This window comes from Bombina bombina, chromosome 3 (assembly GCF_027579735.1).
Source record: "Bombina bombina isolate aBomBom1 chromosome 3, aBomBom1.pri, whole genome shotgun sequence".
In the NCBI taxonomy this organism is placed as follows: Eukaryota; Metazoa; Chordata; class Amphibia; order Anura; family Bombinatoridae; genus Bombina; species Bombina bombina.
In genome coordinates, this window is record NC_069501.1 from 1,220,048,595 (window position 1) to 1,220,070,071 (window position 21,477).

Sequence of the window (21,477 nt, forward strand, 5' to 3'; positions counted from 1 at the left end):
TGTGTATATATGAATAAGCTGATTTGGTGTTTTGAAGCCACAACCTAATAAAATGGGTTGAGCTTGTAGGTATAATCAGATCTCCTTATTTTATCACATTGTGTTCACACACTTGCTTCTTTATCTTATCTGTCCATAAACCAATCAAAAATACTTGGAGAGAACAATGAAAAATTAACATTTTATTTCCTTATCTCTTCTATAACCCACTGGGAGTGTAATTTCTTCTACTGGCTGTGTTGACCTTGAGGCCAAAAACTTTCAGGATGGGTGGGGATACCACAGGCTAAATAAACTATTTCAAATGCCAATATAAGGATAATGGGAATATTTGCAAACAATTTAATACACTCCAGCAGGTAAAGTGGATTATTGGGAACAAATTAAAGGGGAGAACATTTTTGAGTAAACCGTCCCTTTAACCTTAAAGCAAGGATCACCCTAACCAAAAAATAGTCCTTTTCATAACCCTAAAATGACTTTAACCCAACACCCAACACTAATCTAACGGTATCATTACCTTACAGCAATTATATCTCTCTCTACACTACCGGTAATTAATCCTAACTTTTACCTAATACTTGAAGGTACAGTGTACTATAAATTTGATTTTCCCTTAATGTGCTTCGAATGGCTTGTTATACCAGTTGCAGGGTATAAAATGTTAATTTAGGTTTATTTTTGTATTTTTGTATTTTTTTTAAATATTTTTATTGAGGTTTGAAATAAGGCATACAAACTTCTTGAAACCAAGATAAGTAATAAAAACAATACAATATCAAAATGTAGTCTTCGAAATATATATCATGCCATACATTCTTTGAGCTTTTTAGCGATCATAAAAGGTGCCTCTTTCTCCAACATTGGTGTGTCCGGTCCACGGCGTCATCCATAACTTGTGGGACTATTCTCTTCCCCAACAGGAAATGGCAAAGAGCACAGCAAAAGCTGTCCATATAGTCCCTCCTAGGCTCCGCCCATCCCAATCATTCTCTTTGCCGCTGAACAAGCAGCATCTCCACGGAGATGGTGAAGAGTATGTGGTGTTTTAAAACGGTTTTTGTACTTTATTGACAAGTTTAAGCCTGTTTAACATGTCTGTGCCTTCAGATAGACTATGTTCTGTATGTATGGAAGCCAATGTGTCTCCCCCTTCAAATATGTGTGATAATTGTGCCATAGCGTCCAAACAATGTAAGGACAGTACTGCCACAGATAGTAAAGTTGCCCAAGATGATTCAGCAGATGAAGGGAGTAGACATAGTTCTACATCATCTCCTTCTGTGTCTACACCAGTTTTGCCCACGCAGGAGACCCCTAGTACTTCTAGCGTGCCAATGCTTGTTACTATGCAACAATTGACGGCAGTAATGGATAACTCCATAGCAAATATTTTATCCAAGATGCCTGCATTTCAGAGAAAGCACGATTGCTCTGTTTTAAACACTGTAGAGCAGGAGGGCGCTGATGATAATTGCTCTGTCATACCCTCACACCAATCTGAAGTGGCCATGAGGGAGGTTTTGTCAGATGGGGAAATTTCTGATTCAGGTAGAATTTCTCAACAGGCTGAACCTGATGTTGTGACATTTAAATTTAAATTAGAGCATCTCCGCGCACTGCTTAAGGAGGTGCTATCTACTCTGGATGATTGTGACAACCTGGTCATTCCAGAAAAATTGTGCAAGATGGACAAGTTCCTAGAGGTTCTGGTGCACCCCGACGCTTTTCCTATACCCAAGCGGGTGGCGGACATAGTGAATAAGGAGTGGGAGAAGCCCGGCATACCTTTTGTCCCCCCTCCTATATTTAAGAAATTATTTCCTATGGTCGACCCCAGAAAGGACTTATGGCAGACAGTCCCTAAGGTCGAGGGGGCAGTTTCTACACTAGCCAAGCGCACTACTATTCCTATTGAGAATAATTGTGCTTTCAAAGATCCTATGGATAAAAAATTGGAGGGTTTGCTTAAAAAATTTTTTGTACAGCAAGGTTACCTCCTGCAACCTATTTTGTGCATTATTCCTGTCACTACAGCAGCGTGGTTCTGGTTCGAGGAACTAGAAAAGTCGCTCAGTAGAGAGACTCCGTATGAGGAGGTTATGGACAGAATTCACGCACTTAAGTTAGCTAATTCCTTTATTTTAGATGCCGCTTTGCAGTTAGCTAGATTAGCGTCGAAAAATTAAGGGTTTGCAATTGTGGCACGCAGAGCGCTCTGGCTAAAGTCTTGGTCAGCGGATGTATCTTCCAAGACAAAATTGCTTAATATCCCTTTCAAGGGTAAAACCCTTTTTGGGCCAGAATTGAAAGAGATTATTTCAGACATCACTGGGGGTAAGGGCCATGCCCTCCCACAAGATAGGCCTTTCAAGGCCAAGAATAAGTCTAATTTTCGTTCCTTTCGCAATTTCAGGAACGGACCGGCCTCCAACTCTGCAGCCTCTAGACAAGAGGGTAATGCTTCGCAAACCAAACCAGCTTGGAAACCGATGCAAGGCTGGAACAAGGGTAAGCAGGCCAAGAAGCCTACTGCTGCTACCAAAACAGCATGAAGGAGTAGCCCCCGATCCGGGACCGGATCTAGTAGGGGGCAGACTCTCTCTCTTCGCTCAGGCTTGGGCAAGAGATGTTCAGGATCCCTGGGCACTAGAAATAGTTTCTCAGGGTTATCTTCTGGAATTCAAGGAACTACCCCCAAGGGGAAGGTTCCACATGTCTCACTTATCTTCAAACCAAATAAAGAGACAGGCATTCTTACATTGTGTAGAAGACCTGTTAAAAATGGGAGTGATACACCCAGTTCCAACTGTGGAACAAGGACTGGGGTTTTACTCAAATCTGTTTGTAGTTCCCAAAAAAGAAGGAACCTTCAGACCAATTCTGGATTTAAAGATTCTAAACAAATTTCTCAGAGTGCCATCGTTCAAAATGGAAACTATTCGAACGATTTTACCTACAATCCAGGAGGGTCAATTTATGACTACCTTGGATCTAAAGGATGCGTATCTACATATTCCTATCCACAAAGATCATCATCAGTTCCTAAGGTTCGCCTTTCTGGACAAACATTACCAGTTTGTGGCTCTCCCATTCGGGCTAGCCACTGCTCCAAGGATTTTCACAAAGGTGCTCGGGTCCCTTCTAGCGGTTCTAAGACCAAGGGGCATTGCAGTGGCACCTTACTTGGACGACATTCTGATACAAACGTCGTCTCTTTCAAAGGCAAAGGCTCACACAGACATCGTTCTGGCTTTTCTCTGATCTCACGGGTGGAAGGTGAACATAGAAAAAAGTTCCCTGTCTCCGTCGACAAGAGTTCCTTTCTTGGGGACAATAATAGATTCTTTAGAAATGAAGATTTTCCTGACAGATGTCAGAAAGTCAAAACTTCTAAACGCTTGTCAAGTTCTTCACTCTGTTCCACGACCTTCCATAGCTCAGTGCATGGAAGTAGTAGGGTTGATGGTTGCAGCAATGGACATAGTTCCTTTTGCGCAAATTCATCTAAGACCATTACAACTGTGCATGCTGAAACAGTGGAATGGGGAATATACAGACTTGTCTCCAGTGATTCTAGTAGATCAGAAGACCAGAGACTCACTCCGTTGGTGGCTAACACAGGATCACCTGTCCCAGGGAATGAGCTTCCGCAGACCAGAGTGGGTCATCGTCACGACCGACGCCAGTCTAGTGGGCTGGGGCGCGGTCTGGGACTCCCTGAAAGCTCAGGGTCTATGGTCTCGGGAAGAGTCTCTTCTCCCGATAAACATTCTGGAACTGAGAGCGATATTCAATACTCTCAGGGCTTGGCCTCAACTAGCAAAGGCCAGATTCATAAGATTCCAATCAGACAACATGACGACTGTTGCTTACATCAACCATCAGGGGGGAACAAGGAGTTCCCTGACGATGAGAGAAGTGACCAAAATCATAAAATGGGCGGAGGATCACTCCTGCCACCTATCTGCGATCCACATCCCAGGAGTGGAAAACTGGGAGGCGGATTACCTGAGTCGTCAGACATTCCATCCGGGGGAGTGGGACCTCCACCCAGAGATTTTTGCCCAGTTGACCCAATTATGGGGCATTCCAGACATGGATCTGATGGCGTCTCATCAGAACTTCAAGGTTCCTTGCTACGGGTCCAGATCCAGGGATCCCAGGGCGACTCTAGTGGATGCATTAGTAGCGCCTTGGACCTTCAACCTAGCTTATGTGTTTCCACCGTTTCCTCTCATTTCCAGGCTGGTAGCCAGGATCAAACAGGAGAGGGCCTCAGTGATTTTGATAGCTCCTGCGTGGCCACGCAGGACTTGGTATGCAGACCTGGTGAATATGTCATCGGCTCCACCATGGAAGCTACCTTTGAGACAGGATCTTCTAGTACAGGGTCCATTCGAACATCCAAATCTAGTTTCTCTCCAGCTGACGGCTTGGAAATTGAACGCTTGATTTTATCTAAGCGTGAGTTTTCGGATTCTGTGATAGATACTCTGGTACAAGCCAGAAAACCTGTAACTAGAAAAATTTACCATAAAATATGGAAAAGATATATCTGTTGGTGTGAATCCAAGGGATTCTCATGGAGTAAGTTTAAAATTCCTAGGATCCTTTCCTTTCTCCAAGAAGGTTTGGATAAGGGATTATCAGCGAGTTCTCTAAAAGGACAGATTTCTGCTTTATCTGTCTTGTTACACAAACGACTGGCAGCTGTGCCAGATGTTCAAGCTTTTGTTCCGGCTTTGGTCAGGATCAAGCCTGTTTACAGACCTTTGACTCCTCCCTGGAGTCTGAATTTAGTTCTTTCAGTTCTTCAAGGGGTTCCGTTTGAACCTCTACATTCCATAGATATCAAAATGTTATCTTGGAAAGTCCTGTTTTTGGTTGCTATTTCTTCTGCTAGAAGAGTTTCTGAGTTATCTGCTCTGCAGTGTAATCCGCCCTATCTGGTGTTCCATTCAGATAAGGTTGTTTTGCGTACTAAACCTGGTTTCCTTCCAAAGGTTGTTTCCAACAAGAATATTAACCAGGAAATAGTTGTGCCTTCTTTGTGTCCGAATCCAGTTTCAAAGAAGGAACGTTTGTTACATAATTTAGATGTAGTACGTGCTTTAAAGTTCTATTTAGAAGCAACAAAGGATTTCAGACAAACGTCTTCTCTGTTTGTCGTTTATTCTGGCAAGAGGAGAGGTCAAAAAGCTACTGCTACCTCTCTTTCCTTTTGGCTGAAAAGCATCATCCGATTGGCTTACGAGACTGCCGGATGGCAGCCTCCAGAACGAATCACAGCTCACTCTACTAGGGCTGTGGCTTCCACATGGGCCTTCAAGAACGAGGCTTCTGTTGATCAGATATGTAAGGCAGCGACTTGGTCTTCCCTGCACACTTTTGCCAAATTCTACAAATTTGATACTTTTGCTTCTTCGGAGGCTATTTTTGGGAGAAAGGTTTTGCAAGCCGTGGTGCCTTCTGTTTAGGTAACCTGATTGGCTCCCTCCCTTCATCCGTGTCCTAAAGCTTTGGTATTGGTTCCCACAAGTTATGGATGATGCCGTGGACCGGACACACCAATGTTGGAGAAAACAGAATTTATGCTTACCTGATAAATTACTTTCTCCAACGGTGTGTCCGGTCCACGGCCCGCCCTGGTTTTTTAATCAGGTTTGATAAATTTCTTTCTTTAACTACAGTCACCACGGCACCCTATGGTTTCTCCTTTTTTTCTCCTGTCCGTCGGTCGAATGACTGGGGTGGGCTGAGCCTAGGAGGGACTATATGGACAGCTTTTGCTGTGCTCTTTGCCATTTCCTGTTGGGGAAGAGAATATTCCCACAAGTTATGGATGACGCCGTGGACCGGACACACCGTTGGAGAAAGTAATTTATCAGGTAAGCATAAATTCTGTTTTTGGACCTCATATTAAACCAAGGAAAGGTATAAGGCTCCTTGAATTATAGGAGATCACTCATGGATCTCACCTATTAAACCTCAGTTTTATAATGAGATATATGAAGAAATAGGGTAAAACATAAAAGAAAGATAGGAGAGAAAAAAAGAAAGAAGGAAGGTAGAAGGGGGAAAAGGGAAATAAAGATACTGTACTTGGTAGGGTAGTTTTTATAACTACGTATTTAAAAAGGCTGGTTGACTCGTCATGGGCAACCAATGTATCCTGAGTTTAACGATGTATTTTAATTTCCCACCTTATTTATAATATTAGGGTGCAGAAATACATTTATGTTATAACTTGATCCATTTAGACATATTAAGTGTAAAGTATTATGGTTTGAGGTAGTGTTCCCATAGTGCGATCATTTCAGCGTTTACCTCCATTTTAGCATATTTAATGAAGTAAAATTCCTCTAGTTCAAGAAATTCTGAGACTCTATTAGTCCACAGCATCGTGGAGGGGACCTCTTTGATTTTCCAATTTCGGGCTAGGAGATATCTGGCGCTGTTGGTCATGATGTAAAAAAGTTTGAGACAATGTTTCTGTTTAATGTTAGGAAGTCTGCTTAGTAACCAGATTGTGGGGTCTAGAGGGAATTGGGTATCTAGGACTTTTTCTATTTCTCCAATTATATTTCTCCAGAAATTCTGGACCGCGTTGCACCACCACCACATATGGGCTAAGTTGTCACTTCCGTGGCCGCATCTCCAACATTGTTTGGATGTGTTGCGGTATAAGCGGTGTAGTTTAGCTGGGGAGAAATACCATCTATGTAGGATTTTTAAGTTGATCTCCTGCATAGAGAGTGAGATTGAGGTTTTTGTAATATTTTGGAAAATTATTGCACTGGTTTGGGGTAATATATCTATACCTAGTTCGTCTTCCCATTTTTCAAGGAAGGGAGGAGTTTGGCCAGGAGAGTTATATGTTAGTATTTTATAAATTGAGGAGAGGGTATGCGATATTGGAGTAGTTCTAACAGAGTTGTTCAAAATTGGTCAACGGTCTAACCATGTTTCTAGAGTATTTATGCGTTGTTATGAAATGGTAGACACGGGCATATAGAAAACAGTTATGGAAAACAGTTATGGAAGAAAAGGTAGCCCTTATTGATTAAATCTGACTGCGATAGTAATTTTTCATTTGATATGATATAGTGGATAGGAATATCTCTGTAAAAAGATCCCGGAGTGTCTCTTAGTGGTGGTGTCCCTAGTATGAATTGACCATTATCTATAATTGAGGTTAGTGGGGAGGGTTTGGAAGATATATAGGAGTGTGTGGATATTATAATTTCCCATATTTTGTACATTTCTGCAATCAGATGTGAGTTGTAATTAAACTTAGGTTTCGAGTTATCTAGGTTCCAGCATAGTTTTCCTAAGTGTGGTGTATTTGATAAGGAATGTTCTAATTGAACCCATCTTTTATGTTCAAAATGTATGCACCAATCAATGATCCTCTGCAAGAATATGGCTTGACGGTATTTCGATATGTTGGGTATACCTAGGCTCCCTTGGAGTTTTGGGGTTTGCATAGTATTTTTATTTATCCTAGGGGGGCGACACCAGCAAACAAAGTCGCTAAAAGCTTTCTGTAGGGTGGGAATGTAATTTTTGGGGATCGGGATTGGTAGGGCCTGTAGTATATATAGAAGTCTTGGGAAAATGTTCATTTTTAGAACATTTTGCCCATCCAAGAGAGCTTCTTAGAGAGCCATGATGATAGGTCCCTGATGATTGTTTTTTGTATAGGTATGTAGTTTTGTTTGAAAGTTGGTTCAATGGAGGTGGTTAATTCTATCCCTAGGTAATGTAAGGTTTATTTTTGTATTTTAAATAACTCTGGTTGTTCTGTGTAACCACAACCCTTTGAAATGTGTTGAGCTTGCAGAGAACATAGATCTTATTTGATCACTTTCTGTACACACACACACGCTTATATGTTTTATATCTGTCTGTAAACCAAAACCCAAAACTTAGAAAGAGCAATTGAAAATTAACATTCTATTATTTATCTCTCCGAAAACCCTCCACTGGGAGTGTAATTAATTCTGCTGACTATGTTTACAAAGATTTTCTATAGTCTATAAAGTACAGAAAATTTCAGTATAGGTAGGAATACCACAGGCAAAATCATCTATTTCAAATGCTAAAATGAAGTTAAAGGAATGATTTGTAAACAATTTAATACTCTCCAGCAGGTACAATGGATTATCAGGAACAAATTAAAGGGGATAAAAATTTAAGGCATACTGTCCCTTTTACTCCACATTCATCAATTTGACTGGCACCGCTTTTACAAGGATACCATCATTCCCAAACATTGCTGCATAAACGAGTAGAGTAGATCATTTAGACTTTGTTTACCATCTTTTGAAGGTCTGGCTTTTTTTATCCAGTCAGTAAGATGTCTCACAAAATCAAAGAAAAAATCTCCTTCTGGGACACTAATCACCTGAGAAGAAAGATAAGGAAGGAACGAGACAGTATTACAACTAGCAGAGGGTGAATTAGTTACCACATTTGCCTACACACAATAGAATCATATATCAGAGAAAACAAAAATTCTATATTAAAGTTCAAGAACATTTTTATTGGAAGAGACTTCAGGTAGATTTGCACCTTATCAGAGATCTTCACAAACAAACTGAAACCTTCTGGGGACTTTAGCAGCAGACGGTTAGCAATATCTTGGCAGAAATCCTTGGCTTTTGTGCTGGACTCTACTTCAAATGCCTGAAAGATAAGAAGACTGTGAAAGTCTACTGAGAAACGGGCATGGGATTTTAAAATTATATTAAACTCAAATGTAATTCCTTATAAAATGTTTAGTAGACTAGGAAAATAAGACGTCAGAATCTTTTCCCTGCAACATGCTATAAAGTGATTGCTTGTTTGTATCTGTCCATAAATATGATTGGCCACAGCAAATAATATATTTGCTTCATAAAAAGTATATTATGCATGTATGTACAGCACTCAGGTTAGAGAGTGCAAACACAACCATTTACACATACTTAACACATATACTGTATATACACATACACAATCATATACACACTTATATAGAATGATATACACATATACTGTGTATATATATATATATATATATATATATATATATATATATATACACACACATACATATATACATACACACTATATATATATACACACATACACAATCATTTACACATACTCAAACACATATACCATATATACACATACACAATTATATATACACACATGTATACAATTATATACAAATATAAACTCATACTGTGTATATATATATATATATATATATATATATATATATTCTATATATAAACATATATACACACATACAAAATCATTCACACATACTCACACACATATACTGTACAGTATATACACATATACACAATCATATATACAATTATATACACATATACACACATACTGTGTGTGTGTATATATATATATATATATATAAATATATTCTATATATACACATACACAACCATTTACGCATACTCACACACATATACTGTATATATACACACACATATACACACATATTCCAGTCATGTTGATAAAATAACCAACCGAGTGACAACTGTACGGTAACCTGAATCGTGTTATTCTGGCGAACACATTTCTAATCACAAGCGTTACAACTCTTGCTCTGTCTGTAGTATATCACTACATAAAAAGTAGTGCACAAAAAAAACGTTCTTCATTTTCTCAAAACTACATCTGTCTTTAACAAACATTGGAATATTTGGACTGATCTCCACTTCCATCACCGTGGGCGCACCTCTGTCAAGAACTTTCTGTTTTTGATTTTTGTCTTTAACAAACTCAACATCAGATGAGACAATTAAAACGTCATTTTTATCAGCATTGTATTATTACTTTTCATACCTCATCTGTGTCATCTGGAAAATAAACTTTGTGGAAGATTTGTGTAGTTTTGTGTTGAATTGCTTCAACTTCTACCAAATGGGGTGGGTACTTTCTGGAGCCATTCCTGTAAAAACCAATAGCATTTTTACTTATATTACCAGCAGCATGATGGTTGTTGTAATTCAAATATTATGATGTGATAAAAACATTTGTGATTAATAACAATGAATTACTTAAAGGGACAGCAAACCCCAACATTTTCTTTCAGGATATGCATAGAACATACAATTTTAAACAACTTTCCAATTTACTTCTATTATGAAAAGGTCTTCATTAATGTGTTATCCTTTGCTGAAGGAGCAGCATTACACTACTGGCAGCTAGCTGAACACATCTATTTAGCCAATCACAAGGGACAAATCTGTGCAGGAGGTACCAATCAGCAGCAGCTCCCACTAGTGTAAGATATGTGCGCATTCATTTTCAGCAAGGGATACCAAGTGAACGAAGCACATTTAAAAATAGAAGTACATTTTAAAGTGTCTTAAAGTTTCATGCTCTATCTGAATCATGCAAGTTTAATTTTGACATTCTTATCCCTTTAATTGTTAATGACATAAATCAGATCTAAAAATATGTTTATATTTATTCCTGTATATGTAAAGTAAGACAATTTACATTGCTCCACTAGCGACTTGTAAAAGTAACAGACAAGTAGAAAATAAATGTGTGTTTTTATTAGACAAACAATCTAACCCTCTGGGTAATCAAATGAATTTTGTAGGGGGTTCCATTTATTATCATTATCATCACATATTCAGTGTTCAATCTTCTAGACTGCCTGGTAAAGCCATTCAACCGGAACACAGTGGATTGTATAACAAATCTATGACATATGTACATGTTAGCACCAACATCACTAGGCACCGGAAGTGTCAGGGAGTACCCAATGAATCTGTTATTAGGGACAATGGCCCTGACACAGAGGGAAAATCATTGCCTTCTCTTTGGCAGATTATTTTTTTTAAACTGCATTACGTTGTGTACTTGCTACCTGTGACCTCACTAGGTATAAGCTGGTAGAATAGAATAAGAGTTGCTATAGCAGCCAAGGACAGTCTTTTTCACCAGCTGATTAGTCATTTTAGTTGCCTGAATGGTGCTAGATTATTATTTTTTTCAGTCACAAAAAGTTCTAAATTAGAAGCAGAAACTATTTTACTGTTACAATAAATAAAAAGAGAGAAGCACTCAACCTGGGAACAAACAATAGCTTGTTCTATGGCTAGTTACCACCCTAGAAGCAGCCTCTTTTTGCTCAATATGTGCCTTTCACACATATCAGTCTGATCCTGACTTCACAGTACAGTCCAGCCCCGAAATACCAGGCAATCCCTCTCTAAACGAGAGAGACCGCAAAACCCCAGACGTACGTTTTGGCCTATTGTGGGCCTCGTCAGTGAGGTGCAGCCATATCCCTCTAGGCACACTGAGCAACAGGTCCACGTCTGGATTCCCGCATCACACTTAGGGAGACTTCCTTAAGTGTCATAATTTGCATAAATAAAAAGAGAGAAGCGCTAAACCTGAGAACGAACAATAGCATAATAGCTTGTTCTATGGCTAGTTACCACCCAAGAAGCAGCCTCTTTTTGCTCAATATGTGCCTTATATTGAGCAAAAACAGAATTTATGCTTACCTGATAAATTTCTTTCTCCTACGGTGTGTCCGGTCCACGGCTTCATCCTTACTTGTGGGAATATTCTCTTCCCCAACAGGAAATGGCAAAGAGAGCACAGCAAAAGCTGCCCATATAGCCCCCCCTCTGGCTCCGCCCCCCAGTCATTCGACCGACGGTTAGGAGAAAAATGAGAAACCATAGGGTGCCGTGGTGACTGTAGTGTATAGAAAGAAAAAATTTGAAACCTGACTAAAAGCCAGGGCAGGCCGTGGACCGGACACACCGTAGGAGAAAGAAATTTATCAGGTAAGCATAAATTCAGTTTTCTCCTACATTGGTGTGTCCAGTCCACGGCTTCATCCTTACTTGTGGGAACCAATACCAAAGCTTTAGGACACGGATGAAGGGAGGGAACAAGTCAGGTTACCTAAACGGAAGGCACCACGGCTTGCAAAACCTTTCTCCCAAAAATAGCCTCCGAAGAAGCATAAGTATCAAATTTGTAAAATTTGGCAAAAGTGTGCAGAGAAGACCAAGTCGCTGCCTTACATATCTGATTAACAGAAGCCTCGTTCTTGAAGGCCCATGTGGAAGCCACAGCTCTAGTAGAGTGAGCTGTAATTCGTTCAAGAGGCTGCCGTCCGGCAGTCTCATAAGCCAATCGGATGATGCTCTTCAGCCAAAAAGAAAGAGAGGTAGCAGTAGCTTTCTGTCCTCTCCTCTTACCAGAATAAACCACAAATAAAGATGAAGTCTGTCTGAAATCCTTTGTTGCATCTAAATAGAATTTTAAAGCACGGACCACATCTAAATTGTGCAACAAACGTTCCTTCTTCGAAACTGGATTCGGACACAGAGAAGGAACAACTATTTCCTGGTTAATATTCCTGTTGGAAACCACTTTTGGAAGAAAACCAGGTTTGGTACGCAAAACAACCTTATCTACATGGAATACCAGATAGGGTTGATCACACTGCAAAGCAGACAATTCAGAAACTCTTCTAGCAGAAGAAATAGCAACCAAAAACAGAACTTTCCAAGATAGTAACTTAATATCTATGGAATGTAGAGGTTCAAACGGAACCCCTTGAAGAACTGAAAGAACTAAATTTAGACTCCATGGAGGAGTCATGGGTCTGTAAACAGGCTTGATTCTGACTAAGGCCTGTACAAAAGCTTGTACATCTGGCACAGCTGCCAGGCGTTTGTGTAACAAAACAGACAAAGCAGATATTTGTCCTTTTAGAGAACTCGCTGACAACCCTTTATCCAAACCCTCTTGGAGAAAGGAAAGAATCTTAGGAATTTTAATTTTACTCCAAGAGAATCCCTTGGATTCTCACCAACAGACATATTTTTTCCATATTTTATGGAAAATTTTCCTAGTCACAGGTTATCTGGCTTGGACCAGAGTATCTATAACTGAATCTGAAAACCCACGCTTAGATAAAATCAAGCGTTCAATTTCCAAGCAGTCAGCTGCAGAGAGACTAGATTTGGATGTTCGAATGGACCTTGTACTAGAAGATCTTGTCTCAAAGGTAGCTTCCATGGTGGAGCCGATGACATATTCACCAGGTATGCATACCAAGTCCTGCGTGGCCACGCAGGAGCTATCAGAATCACTGAGGCCTTCTCCTGTTTGATCCTGGCTACGAGCCTGGGAAGGAGAGGAAACGGTGGAAACACATAAGCTAGGTTGAACGACCAAGGCGCTACTAATGCATCCACCAGTGTCGCCTTGGGATCCCTGGATCTGGACCCGTAGCGAGGAACCTTGAAGTTCTGACGAGACGCCATCAGATCCATGTCTGGAATGCCCCATAATTAAGTTAACTGGGCAAAGACCTCCGGGTGGAGTTCCCACTCCCCCGGATGGAAAGTCTGACGACTCAAATAATCCGCCTCCCAGTTGTCTACTCCTGGGATGTGAATTGCAGATAGATGGCAGGAGTGATCCTCCGCCCATTTGATGATCTTGGACACCTCTCTCATCACCAAGGAACTCTTTGTTCCTCCCTGATGATTGATGTAAGCTAGAGTCGTCATGTTGTCTGACTGAAATCTTATGAATCCGGCCTTCGCTAGTTGAGGCCAAGCCCGGAGCGCATTGAATATCGCTCTCAGTTCCAGGATGTTTATCGGGAGAAGAGACTCTTCCCGAGACCATAGACCCTGAGCTTTCAGGGAGTCCCAGACCACGCCCCAGCCTAATAGACTGGCGTCAGTCGTGACAGTGACCCACTCTGGTCTGCTGAAACTCATTCCCTGAGACAGGTGATCCTGAGTCAAACACCAACGGAGTGAGTCTCTGGTTAACTGGTCTACTTGAATCTGGGGAGACAAGTCTGCATAATCCCCATTCCACTGTCTGAGCATGCACAGTTGCAATGGTCTTAGATGAATTCGAGCAAAAGGAACCACGTCCATTGCTGCAACCATTAAACCTATTACTTCCATGCACTGAGCTATGGAAGGCTGAGGAATAGATTGAAGAACTTGACAAGCCTTTAGAAGCTTTCATTTTCTGACCTCTGTCAGAAAAATCTTCATTTCTACAGAATCTATTATTGTTCCCAGAAAAGGAACTCTTGTAGAGGGGGACAGGGAACTCTTTTCCATGTTCACCTTCCACCCGTGAGACCTGAGAAAAGCTAATACAATGTCTGTATGAGCCCTTGATCTGGAAAGGGACAACGCTTGGATTAGGATGTCATCTAGGTAAGGTGCCACTGCAATGCCCCTCGGTCTTAGAAGGGACCCTAGCACCTTTGTGAAAATTCTGGGAGCAGTGGCTAAACCGAATGGAAGAGCCACAAACTGGTAATGTTTGTCCAGAAAGGTGAACCTTAGGAACTGATGATGATCTTTGTGGATAGGGATATGTAGGTACGCATCCTTTAAATCCACGGTAGTCATGTATTGACCCTCCTGGATTGTTGGTAAAATCGCTCGAATGGTTTCCATTTTGAACGATGGAACTCTGAGGAATTTGTTTAGAATTTTTAAATCCAGAATTGGTCTGAAAGTTCCCTCTTTTTTGGGAACTACAAACAGGTTTGAGTAAAACCCCTGACCTTGTTCCACTGTTGGAACTGGGTGTATCACTCCCATCTTTAATAGATTTCCTACGCAATGTAAGAATGCCTGTCTCTTTATCTGGTCTGAAGATAAGCGAGACATGTGGAACCTTCCCCTTGGAGGAAGTTCCTTGAATTCTAGAAGATAACCCTGAGAGACTATTTCTAGTGCCCAGAGATCCTGAACATCTCTTGCCCAAGCCTGAGCAAAGAGAGAAAGTCTGCCCTCTACTAGATCCGGTCCCGGATCGGGGGCTACCCCTTCATGCTGTCTTGGTAGCAGCAGCAGGCTTCTTGGCCTGTTTACCCTTGTTCCAGCCTTGCATTGGTTTCCATGCTGGCTTAGCCTGGGAAGCGTTACCCTCATGTCTAGAGGCTGCAGAGTTAGGAGACGGTCCGTTCCTGAAGTTGCGAAAGGAACGAAAATTAGATTTGTTCTTAGCCTTGAAAGGCCTATCCTGTGGGAGGGCATGGCCCTTTCCCCCAGTGATGTCTGAAATAATCTCCTTCAATTCTGGCCCAAAAAGGGTCTTACCTTTGAAAGGAATATTAAGCAATTTTGTCTTGGATGACACATCCGCCGACCAAGATTTTAACCAAAGCGCTCTGCGCGCCACAATTGCAAAACCTGAATTTTTCGCCGCTAATTTCGCCAATTGCAAAGCGGCATCTAAAATAAAGGAATTAGCCAACTTTAGTGCATGAATTCTGTCCATGACTTCCTCATATGGAGTCTCCTTATTGAGCGAATATTCTAGTTCCTCGAACCAAAAAGACGCCGCCGTGGTGACAGGAATAATGCACGAAATTGGCTGAAGAAGGAAACCTTGCTGAACAAATATCTTTTTAAGCAATCCTTCCAATTTTTTATCCATAGGATCTTTGAAAGCACAACTGTCCTCAATGGGAATAGTCGTGCGCTTGGCCAACGTAGAAACTGCTCCTTCAACCTTAGGGACTGTTTGCCATGCGTCCCTTCTGGGGTCGACAATGGGGAACATTTTCTTAAATATAGGAGGTGGGACAAAATGTATACCTGGCTTCTCCCACTCCTTGTTCACTATGTCCACCACCCTCTTCGGTATCGGAAAGGCATCAGCGTGCACAGGGACCTCAAGGAATTTGTCCATTTTGCACAATTTCTCTGGAATTACCAAAGAGTCGCAATCGTCAAGAGTAGTTAGCACCTCCGTTCTAACTTAAATTTAAACGTCACGATATCAGGTTCTGCCTGCTGAGAAACTTTTCCTGAATCAGAAATTTCTCCCTCAGACAGCCCCTCCCTCACTGCCAATTCAGACTGGTGTGAGGGTATTACAGATAAACTATCATCAGCGCCCACTTGCTAATCCTCTGTATTCAAAACTGAGCAATCACGCTTTCTGGGAAGTGTTGGCAGCTTGGATAAAAGATTTGCTATAGAATTATCCATTACTGCAGTTAATTGTTGCATAGTAACAAGCATTGGCGTGCTAGATGTACTAGGTGTCGCCTGCGCGGGCATAACTGGTGTTGACACAGAAGGAGAGGATGATGAACTATCCCCACTACCTTTATTTGAAGAATCATCTTTGGCAACCTTATTAAATGTGACATTACTGTCCTTACTTTGTTTGGACGCCATGGCACAATTTTCACATACATTTAAAGGGGGAATCATCTTGGCCTCCATACAAACAGAACATAATCTATCTGAAGGTACAGACATGTTAAACAGACTTAGTCAGGCTATTAATGCAAAAAAAAAAACGTTTTTAAACAAAACCGTTACTGTCTCTTTAAATAATAAACAGAGTACACTTTATTTCTGAATGTTTGAAAAACTATGAAGGAATTATCCGATCTTAATGCTTTGAAAGTATTGCACACCAAATTTCAAGTCTTTAACCCCTTAAATGAGCAAACCGGAGCTAATTGTTCAATTTAGCAGTTTAAACCCACTACAGTCCCTGCCACAGCCTTTTGCTGCTGCTTTACCTTCCTTGGGGGTTATTCACCACAGAAATAAGCCTCTTAGAATCGTTTTTGTGGCCACAGGACCCTCTCACATGAAGCTGCATGCACTGCTTCCAGAAGTAACTGCGCAATTAAGGCGCGAAAATGAGGCTTCCTCCCTCTGCATACCAGAGTGAAGGGGCCTTCCTGACTAGATTCGGTGTCTAACACACTGCCAGGCGTAATAAAACGTTCCCAAAAGTGTTTCCAAGTCTCAAAACACTCCAAAAATCCTATAAATATTATATAAATCAATCGATTTAGCCCACAATAATGTCAACCAGTATATAGCCCATTTATAAGCCTTCATTCTGTTATGAGTCTAAGAAAATGGCTTACCGATCCCAAAAGGGAAATGACAGTCTTCTAGCATTACTATGTCTTGTAAAAAAGAGGCTAGTCATACCTGGAGCAGAAAAGTCTGCAAACTGTTCCCCCCAACTGAAGTTCTCTGGGCTCAACAGTCCTGCGTGGGAACAGCAATGGATTTTAGTTACTGTTGCTAAAATCATACTCCTCTTTTAACAGAACTCTTCATCACTTTCTGTTGTAGAGTAAATAGTACAAACCGGCACTATTTTAAAATAACAAACTCTTGATAGAAGAAATAAAAACTACAACTAACACCACATACTCTTTACCATCCCCGTGGAGATGCTACTTGTTCAGAGCGGCAAAGAGAATGACTAGGGGCGGAGCCAGTGGGGGGGCTATATGGGCAGCTTTTGCTGTGCTCTCTTTGCCATTTCCTGTTGGGGAAGAGAATATTCCCACAAGTAAGGATGAAGCCGTGGACCGGACACACCAATGTAGGAGAAAAGAGGCTGCTTCTAGGGTGGTAACTAGCCATAGAACAAGCTATTATGCTAATGTTCGTTCCCAGGTTGAGCGCTTCTCTCTTTTTATTTACTTTACTGTTACACCTAGCATACTTATGTAGTCATAAATTATTGTATACACACTAAAATTATATTCTTAGCATAGTAAAATTGTTAGAAAACTCTATCTATGTCTTTAAAAAAAACAAAGGAACAGATTACAAGTGGAACACTATTTAAAGGGACAGCCAACACCAGAATTTTTGTTGTTTAATAAGATAGATAATCCCTTTATTAACCATTCCCCAGTTTTTCAAAACCAACACTGTTATATTAATACACTTTTTACTTCTGTGACTAACTTGTATTTAAGCATCTTCTGACCGCCCCTAATCACATGACTTTTAGTTATTATCTATTGACTTGCATTTTAGCCAATTAGTGCAGTGTCTGCCACTAGCCACGGGCGTGATCACAATGCTATCTATATGGCCAACATGAGCTTGCTCTCCCCTGCTGTGAAAAGTAAATTAAATAGAGGCGGCCTTCAAGGGCTTAGAAATTATTATATGTGCCTTCCTAGGTTTGCTTTCAACTAGAATACCAAGAGAACACAGCAAAATTGTTGATAAAAGTAAATTGGAAAGTTGTTTAAAATTACATGCCCTATTTGAAAAATGAGAGGGTTTTTTTTTTGGACTTGACTGTCCCTTTAACTCTCCCCCTCGAGCGATAACTCAGCTAGAAGTAAGCTTTTTGTATTACAAGTTGAAAGTAAACTGTTTTCGTTTGTACGCTAACACAACAAGCGCAAAAAGAGCAATATCATGTGAGTGATAATGTATTCCCCCATAGAAGTCAGTGGAGTAAATAAAGTAGAAAGAAAAAAAAAAACATACTTGCATGTAAACCCGATCGCATATTCTCAAATACACTAACTTAACATTAAAATATGAATGCTTCACATTTTAATATTCTTAAAGGGACACTGAACCCAAATTTTTTCTTTCCTGATTTAGATAGAACATGCAATTTTAAGCAACTTTCTAATTTACTCCTATTATCAAATTTTCTTCATTCTCTTGATATCTTTATTTGAAATGCAAGAATGTAAGTTTAGATGCCGGCCCATTTTTGGTGAACACACTGAGGCCTATTTATCAAGCCGTCAACCGCAAATACGCTGGAATTCCGCAGCGTAATTGTGGCGAGCCTGATTTGCCTCATTTATCAAAGCCTACAGACCGGCAAAAGTTGAAATCTGTGACGTAACATACGATCCGCCGGTCTCAGTCCGACACAGATCGATGCTTACGTCATTACAGATGTTCCGAATACAAAATCGTCACTTTCTGACAACTTTTGCTATTAATCAAACTGCTAACAGGTACGCTCGCCACTATTCCGGCCCAGCGTACCTGCTTTTCCATCCGCCGCCCTGGAGGCCGCGGATGCCATAGGAATCAATGGGAGTCTGAAAGCAGCGAAAGCTTATGTTCGCTGCTGCCAGATATCCCATTGATTTCTATGGTAGAATAAAAGTAACTTTTACACCTAACACCCTAAGCCCCGAGTCTAAACACCCCTAATCTGCCGCCCCGCCACCTACATAACAGTATTAACTCCTATCCCGCCGCTCCCGGACCCCGCCGCCACCTAAATAATGTATTAACCCCTATTCCGCCGCTCCCGAACATGTCCCCAACTAAATAAAGTTATTAACCCCTATTCCGACGCTCCCGGAGCCCACTGCAACTAAATAAAGTTATTAACCCATAAACCCCTGGCCTCCCACATCACTACCACTTACTAAGCCTATTAACCCCTAAACCGCCAGCCCCCCACATGAATAGGTTAATTTAGTTTATGGCGATGTGGGGGGGCTGGTGGTTTAGGGGTTAATAGGCTTAGTAAGTGGTAGTGATGTGGGAGGCCAGGGGTTTAGGGGTTAATACATTTATTTAGTTGCGGTGGGCTCCGGGAGCGGAGGGATAGGGGTTAATACATTTAGTTAGTTGCGGCGGTGTTGGGGAACGGCGGAATAGGGGTTAATAACTTTATTAGAGTTGTGGTGGGCTCCAGGAGCAGCGGGATAGGGGTTAATAACTTTATTTAGTTGCGGCAGGGTCCGGGAGCAGCGGGATAGGGGTTAAACATTTTAGTATAGTGGCGGTGCTTAGTGACAGGATATAAATAAAGCTGGGAAAAAGCCGAATAGCAGCGAGATCGATGACTGCTAGTTAACAACAGTCCGCTGCTCTTCGCCCCGTACTTGGTGCGCGGCTTTTTGATAGCTTTTTTAATAAATAAGGAGAGCGTATTCAGGTCCGTGGCCGCGATGTTAGGCGAGTGTATTGGTGCCGGCGAATGCAGCACAGTTGACGGCTTGATAAGTAGGCCTCACTGTGTTGTTTTTGATGATTGGTGGGTAAATTCACCTACAAATAAACAAGTGCTTTCCATGGTTCTGAACCAAAAAATAGTTTTGATGCCTTCTTTTTCAAATAAAGTAAGCAAGAGAACGAAGAAAAATTGATAATAGTTGTAAATTAGAAAGTTGCTTAAAATTGCATGCTCTATCTAAATCACGAAAGAAAGAATTTGGGTTCAGTGTCCCTTTAACATAGATGAATATGTTCCATTTATTCATAAATAAAAAATAAATAAATATATATATATAATGTTTTTTTGCACTGTGTATATATATATATATATATATATATATATATATAGAGAGAGAGAGAGAGAGAGAGAGAGAGATGAATATATATAGGTATAGATATATACAGATATATATAGGAATATCTACTTATAAATACATAGAACATATTCTGCTATGTGCAGAACATTGGAATGTAAAATATATACAGTAAATACATAGTATAAAATTTCATTAAAAAATAATATTGTAAAACTATGAATTTTCATGTTTTCATCTACTTGACTGTGTGTACATTTATGTATTTATATGTATATATGTCTGTAGATACATATAAACAAACACATATAAATACATAAATACTTAACCTGAATTGTGCTCAATTGATTGCGTTTACTTTCAACTTGTAATATGAGCGGAAAACTCAACGCAAGCAAACACCCACGACAACTGTTAGCGCTCCACTCATAATCTAGTCCTAAGTAATTCAGTTTGAATCTAGAGTATAGTCTGTTTAAACATACTGTGAAATTCATTATTTACAATTTAAAGCTTTACTTTAACGGCACTGACACGATTTTGAGTCAGGTTAAATTTCATGTATTTTCTTGTAACTGTTTTTGTATGAACAATAAACCCAAAATTACTATAATTAAACAGGAAAGATTGCCACAACCAAAACCTATGATACGAAATATGATTGGCAGATTACAGGGACATGTGATTGTCACATGGTAGTTGTGCTCCTACCGTAGCGATCTCTGCAGACGGTGCATACAGTCACTTGCCAGGGCGTGCTGCTTACGAGACTGGATAAATCGCTGTACATGAGGCAGCAGAATATTACTGGGAGGGAAGAGGCCTGTGACCAACCATAGGAGCTCCCAACCTTTTTCCTCACTATACCTAGGGTACAAATGAAACAATTTGCTGTTAAACAGGAGAAGGTTTAGCAAAAATAAAAAAAAAAGAAAGAAGATACAATCTAACAAATTTGCACATATTGTCCCATAAGTGTGTATGTATTTGTGTGTGTGTATGTATTTGTGTGTGTGTATGTATTTGTGTGTGTGTATGTATTTGTGTGTGTGTATGTATTTGTGTGTATGTGTATGTGTGTGCATATGTGTATGTATTTGTGTGTGTGTATATGTGTGTATGTATGTGTGTGTGTGTGTATGTGTGTGATTGTGTGTGCATATGTGTATGTGTGTGTGTGTATATGTGTATGTATTTGTGTGTATGTATTTGCTTGTGTGTATGTATGTATGTGTGTGTGTATATTTCTGCGTATGTATGTGTGTGCATATGTGTGTATATGCGTATGTTTGTATTTGTATGTGTGTGTGTGTGTGTATTTGTATGTGTGGATATGTGAGTATGTATTTGTGTGTATGTGT

General features: G+C 40.4%; 1 protein-coding gene across 1 annotated transcript in view; it reads right to left on the minus strand.

Annotated features, from left to right (window-relative positions):
- The window catches only part of MYO7A (myosin VIIA), a 290,371-nt gene that overhangs the window by 29,954 nt on the left and 238,940 nt on the right, over positions 1-21,477 (minus strand). The window contains exons 39-42 of the mRNA XM_053705599.1: positions 20,828-20,983; positions 9,862-9,967; positions 8,578-8,691; positions 8,323-8,410 (exon numbers count right to left, since the gene is read on the minus strand). Of these exons, the coding sequence (XP_053561574.1) occupies positions 8,323-8,410; positions 8,578-8,691; positions 9,862-9,967; positions 20,828-20,983 (464 nt within the window). The remainder of the gene's footprint in view (positions 1-8,322; positions 8,411-8,577; positions 8,692-9,861; positions 9,968-20,827; positions 20,984-21,477) is intronic.